The sequence below is a fragment of the Myotis brandtii genome, unplaced genomic scaffold, assembly GCF_000412655.1.
Source record: "Myotis brandtii unplaced genomic scaffold, ASM41265v1 scaffold601, whole genome shotgun sequence".
NCBI lineage: Eukaryota > Metazoa > Chordata > Mammalia > Chiroptera > Vespertilionidae > Myotis > Myotis brandtii.
The window spans coordinates 533,466-539,827 of NW_005370276.1; the positions used below are offsets into that span (position 1 = coordinate 533,466).

The 6,362-nt window shown below is 55.8% G+C and overlaps 1 protein-coding gene across 1 annotated transcript in view; it reads left to right on the forward strand.

The window, feature by feature from the left end:
* The window catches only part of SULT2B1 (sulfotransferase family, cytosolic, 2B, member 1), a 77,264-nt gene that overhangs the window by 26,277 nt on the left and 44,625 nt on the right, over positions 1-6,362 (forward strand). Inside the window, exon 2 of the mRNA XM_014550421.1 lies at positions 3,348-3,506. Coding sequence (XP_014405907.1) covers positions 3,348-3,506 — 159 coding nt within the window. The remainder of the gene's footprint in view (positions 1-3,347; positions 3,507-6,362) is intronic.

Sequence of the window (6,362 nt, forward strand, 5' to 3'; positions counted from 1 at the left end):
GAGCCGGTGGGGGGGGGGGCCTGTGAGTGTGTGGGTGGGGCTGGGGCTGCAGTCTCAGTATCGGCCCTGGGGCAGGCTCCTCGATGGGGATGGAGTAATCAGGGTGGAGAGCAGGGGAGGTTTCTACAACCTGCGCACCCCAAGATGGACCCGCTGATTAGAGGGGAGGCGGGGGGACCGTCGTGCCGGCTCGCAGGTGTCAGCGGCCTCCTCCCACCCCACCCAGCAGGTCTTCTCCTCCTCAAAGGGGCCCCCATGGCCTCGGAGACACTGGCACCCCCACCCGTGACCCAGACACCCACGACCCACCCCCTTCCCAGGTCCGGATGTCACAGTGTCCCAGTTTCATCTTTGTCTGGGTCATGGGAGTCCAGGCCCCCAGCCCATCCCTCCTCCCTCAGACCGAGGGGTCCAGACCCCCAGCCCCTCCTCCCTCAGACCCAGGAGTCCAGGCCCCCAGCCCTCCTCCCTCAGACACAGGAGTCTAGGCCCCCAGCCCCTCCTCCCTCGGACCCAGGAGTCTAGGCCCCCAGCCCTCCTCCCTCAGACCCAGGGGTCCAGGCCCCCTGCCCCTCCTCCCTCAGACCCAGTGTCCAGGCCCCCAGCTCCAGCCCTGTCCCCTCACCTCCATTCAGATTCCTTGTCCGGCTCCCGGCTCTGGGAGCCCTGCCCCCAGGCTCTGCCCTCTTGGGAACCTGCCTCTAAGCAGCCAGAGCTGCCCTCCTCAGCCTCCCAGAATCCCCAGCAATGACTAGCTTTTCATGGGAAGGTCAGGCTCTGAAGGTGACAATGGCCTGGATTCTGTGGAAATAAGACCTCATGACCCAGTGACCTCCCTTTGCCCAGGCCTGAACTCCAAGAGCAAAATAGCACATCCTGGGGCCCAGAGACAGGCCCAGGGACCGATGGGGCCGGGCGGGGGGCCGTGCTCCGGGCTCCCCACCTCCACTCTCTGCCCACAGCCCGTGGAGACCGCCCCCTGCGCCCCTTTCCCACCCGAGGGGGTTTGAGGCCGAAGGGGACCCGCTGGTGGTCGGTGGTGCCCGCAGGTGGTGGGTGACCCCGTGCATCTTCCCAGGAGCTCACTGGGGCAGCGGAGAGGAAACTTCCCAGCTGTCTCCTCTTCAGCCTCTAGGCCAGCGGTTCTCAACCTGTGGGTCGCGACCCCTTTGGCGGTCGAACGACCCTTTCACAGGGGTCGCCTAAGACCATCCTGCAGATCAGATATTTACAACACGATTCATCACAGTAGCCACATGACAGTGATGAAGTAGCAACGAAAATAATTTTATGGTTGGGTCACAGCATGAGGAACTGTATTGAAAGGGCCAGAAGGTTGAGAACCACTGCTCTAGGCCTTTGCCTGCACCAGGCCCTCCACCCGATGCCTTCTCCACGCGGGGCCCTCACCTGGCGAGTGTCCCTCCTGGGCGTCCTTGCCTGGACCGCCCAGAGAGGCTGGGCATCTCCAGGCAGGACGCCAAGCGGACGGAAGTGGCCCAGGCCAGCCGTCTATTCACTGGGACTTGGCCGCCTGTGTGATCCTCAACCTCCTAGAAGCCACATTTTTTTTTTAAGTAAAAAATGTTTCATTTATTTTTTTCTCACCTGTTTGGTGAGACTCGTTTTAGGACTGTGTTTTATTTAATCCGATACATCCAACATACCCGCATTTCCGTGTGTGATCAGGATGAAGTTACTCGTGGGACACCTTACGTGCTGTATCTCCATGCCCACGCTCGGCTTCCAAGAGTTAAATTGAGACGTGGTCTTACCAAAGGAAAGTACTTTACACTGTTCCTGGTTTTACAGTTAACTTTAAATGAAAGTCAGCCCTAACCGGTTTGGCTCAGGGGATAGAGCGTCGGCCTGCGGACTGAAGGGTCCCAGGTTCGATTCCGGTCAAGGGCATGTACCTTGGTTGCGGGCACATCCCCAGTAGGAGGTGTGCAGGAGGCAGCTGATCAATGTTTCTCTCTCATCGATGTTTCTAACTCTCTATCCCTCTCCCTTCCTCTCTGTAAAAAACCAATAAAATATATTTTAAAAAAAAAAGAAGAAGGAAGGAAGGAAGGATGGATGGATGGATGGATGGATGATGAATGGAAAGATGGATGGATAAATGGAAAGATGGATGGATGGCTAAAAGGAAGGAAGGAAGGATGGATGGATAAATGGAAGGATGGAAGGAAAGAAGGAAGGAAGGAAGGAAGGAAGGAAGATGAAGAGATAGAAGGAAGGATGGATGGATGGATAAATGGATGGATGGAAGGATGATGAATGGATGGATGGATGGATAAATAGAAGGATGGATGGATAAATGGATAGAAGGAAGGATGGATGGATGGATGATGAATGAATAGATGGATGGATGGATGGATAAATGGAAAGATAGAAGGATAGATGAATAAATGGATGGATGGAAGGATGATGAGTGGATGGATGATGAATGGATTGATGAATGGATGGATGGATGGATGGGATGGATGGATGGATGGATGGATGGATGAATGGATTGATGAATGGATGGATGGATGGATGGATGGATGATGAATGGATTGATGGATGGATAGAAGGATGATGAATGGATGGAAGGATGGATGGATGGATGGATGAATGGATGGATGGATGGATTGATGAATGGATGGATGGATGGATGGATGTGGATGGATGGATGGATGGATGGATGGATGGATGGATGGATGGATGGATGGATGGATGGATGGATGGATGGATGGATGGATGGATGGATGGATGGATGGATGGATGGATGGATGGATGGATGGATGGATGGATGGATGGATGGATGGATGGATGGATGGATGGATGGATGGATGGATGGATGGATGGATGGATGGATGGATGGATGGATGGATGGATGGATGGATGGATGGATGGATGGATGGATGGATGGATGGATGGATGGATGGATGGATGGATGGATGGATGGATGGATGGATGGATGGATGGATGGATGGATGGATGGATGTGCGATCGCTGCTGCTCCCAGCGCCCCATCCAGCTGGCACTGGGTTTCCCACTTCCTCTTCCCATCCCACTCCAAGTCCGTTCCCTGTCCTCCGATGCCCAACCCCCCCCCCCCTGCACTTCTGTGCGGTCAGTGGTCTCCATTACTGTCCCTCCCCTCCTGACACTGAGGAAGATGCTATTCTGGCGTCTTCTTCTTCTCCTTGCCACCTCCTTCGGAGCCTGGGCCTCTCACCCTCTATAGTCAGGCGTCGCATCCCCATCCCCATCCCACTCCCTGAGATCTAACTGGCTCCTCCACGGACCACCAGCCACTCGTTCCCCATCAGCCCGTGATGACTCATTTCTCCTACCAACAGCATTCACTGAACGTCGGCTGCGTTCTGGGCACGCTTCCAGGCACTGCCCCCCGGATCCGACAGGGGACCAGCCCTGTCTTCACGGGGTTGACCATCCGACGAGGAGACAGGCAGTCGGTCAGCAAGACCAAGAGGAAACCCGTTCAGGACGTCCATGTGGTGAGAGCTACGGAGGAAAGTCAATCAGGAGAGGGGGGTGGAGACAGTGGCAGGAGAGCTCGGAGGGGGCGTGAGGGGCCGACTTGGTTGAGGGCCGTGGCTGGGGAACAGCATGTCAGACAGGGAACAGCAGGTGCGAAGGCCGGAGGTAGTACATTCCCTGGGTCGCCGGGTCCTCTCCTTCGACAGGTCCCGTCCTCCCGAGCCAGTCTCCAGGCCCGCCTTCTCCCCTCAGCATCTCCGACACCCCCATGGGGTCTCCCTGGGTCTCTGTCCCCCAGCACTGCCCCTGCCTTTCCCTTCCCGTCTCCCTTGGGGACCTGGGAGCTCTGCTCCCCTCAGACTCTCCCTCCCCCTGGAACTCCAAGCTTCTGGCTGGCACGGTGCCCCCCTGGGGTCCCCACAGCTGTGGGGGGCCCGGTGACAGAGGTCAGCAGAGGTCCCACGGGAAGCACAGGGCAGGGTGCCACCTCCTCAGAGCCAGGAACGAAGGGTCTTTGAAGGTGGAGCAAGGGCGAGGCGGCCCAGGCCTGGGCCGGGGGCGGGTCCCCACTCAGCCCACCATCCCTCCGCCAGGGCAGTCCAGAGCCCGGACAGGCCCAGCTGGCCCTCTGGGTCCCCGCGCCCTGCAAGGGAGCCCTTTTCACAGGTGAGAACAGCAGGGTTGAGATGGAAAGTAACCAAGACAGGATTCAAACTCAGTCATGGGGGGCAGCGGGGAGGCTCCCCACACCACAGCATCCAGACCGGCCTTTCGACAGATGAACTGAGCGGACAGGACACCCCAAGACGACTGTCTTCTGCCCACCCTCAGACTGAGGGCGGGCAATACTGTGTGACCTTGGGCCAGTCACCCCGCCTCTCTGAGCCCCCTCTGTATCTGTTACACGAGTCTGACCCACCTCCTCGGGCTCACCTTGCAAACTAACTGGTCAGCAAATGGAATTTTAAATAGGGGCATTTTTGTTTTGTTTTGACTCATTCAGCCAAAATTCCTCTGGCCCATACTAGGAAAACGAGGAGACATTGCTAGAAAGATTCAACCGAAATGTTAATTCACGATGGCTGCTTCTGTGGGTAGAAGGAGGGTCACAGGAATCCTTCTTTTCTTTCTAGATTTAGCTGCTCAGACATCAAAACTACAATGAGCCCTGGCCGGTGTGGCTCAGTGGATAGAGCGTCGGCCTGCGAACTGAAGGGTCCCGGGTTCGATTCTGGTCAAGGGCACATGCCCGGGTTTCGGACTCGATCCCCAGTGGAAGGCATGCAGGAGGCAGCCAATCCATGATTTTCTCTCATCATTGACGTTTCTGTCTCTCTCTCCCTCTTCCTTCCTCTCTGAAATCAATAAAAATATATTTTAAAAAAATAATAAAAAAATAAAACAACAACGAGGCTCACACACTCCTCTTCGCCTCCAAAAAGAAGTCGCTGTTGGTGAGGAGATGGTCTCGGTGACTGACTCCAGGTCTCGGAGGGCGGGGAGGCCAGCGGTGGGGCGGAGGGGGCACTGGCTTTACTGAGCCCGCCCGCCACCTGAGAAGTGTTTCATCCGGTTCTCACAGCAGCCCAGTGACACAGGTACCTCTCACAGTTGGGGAAACTGAGGCACAGGAGGCGAGGGGGCGGGTTCCAGGCGCCACAGCTGGGAGGTGCTGGGGCTGGGAGTCCAACCAGGCGCTGTGACCTTCACGCTCCCACGTCTGAGCGTCTCTGTGCCTCGGTGTCTCTCGAGGTCTCCGACCCTCTTGTCTCTCTGTCTCTCTCGGTTTCTGACCCTCTTGTCTCTCTGTGTCTCCGTGTCTCTGTCTCTCCTTTGTTCTCTGTGTCTCTCTCGGTCTCTGACCCTCTTGTCTCTCTGTGTCTCCGTGTCTCTGTCTCTCCTTTGTTCTCTGTGTCTCTCGCGGTCTCTGACCCTCTTGTCTCTCTGTGTCTCTGCCTCTCCTTTGGTCTCTGTGTCTCTCGCGGTCTCTGACCCTCTTGTCTCTCTGTCTCTCTGTGTCTCTGTCTCTCCTTTGTTCTCTCTGTCTCCCTCGGTCTCTGACCCTCTTGTCTCTCTGTCTCTCTGTGTCTCTGTCTCTCCTTTGGTCTCTGTGTCTCCCTCGGTCTCTGACCCGCTCTCCGTGCCTTTGTCGCTGTTTCTGCCTCTGACCCTCTGTGAATTCCTGCCTCTCTGTGTGTCTCGGTCTCTACCTGGGTCTCTGTCTCTCGCCGTCTCTGCCCCTCCGTGTCTCTCCCCATCTGTGCTGCGGGGGCCCGGCCGCGTCTCTCTGGCTCCCACTCTGTTTGCAGCTTCTGTCTGGCGGTGCCCAGCCGGGTCCCAGCGCTTAGCAAAGTGTTTCACAGACAGGAGGCGCTCAGTCAGCATTTCTTTCTTTATTATTATTATTTTTTTTAAATAATATATATTTTCACATGCCCGGGTTTCGGACTCGATCCCCAGTGGAAGGCATGCAGGAGGCAGCCAATCCATGATTTTCTCTCATCATTGACGTTTCTGTCTCTCTCTCCCTCTTCCTTCCCCTCTGAAATCAATAAAAATATATTTTAAAAAAATAATAAAAAAATAAAACAACAACGAGGCTCACACACTCCTCTTCGCCTCCAAAAAGAAGTCGCTGTTGGTGAGGAGATGGTCTCGGTGACTGACTCCAGGTCTCGGAGGGCGGGGAGGCCAGCGGTGGGCAAATGAACGAGAGAATGAATGAGAGAATGAGTGAGTGAGTGAGTGAGTGAATGAATGAATGAGTGAATGGATGAGTGAGTGAATGAATGAATGAATGAAGTCTCTGAGACGGGATTAGCTGCTTTGCCAGATGAGCAGACACAGGCTGCAGGGGGCACAGGCGAGCCCGG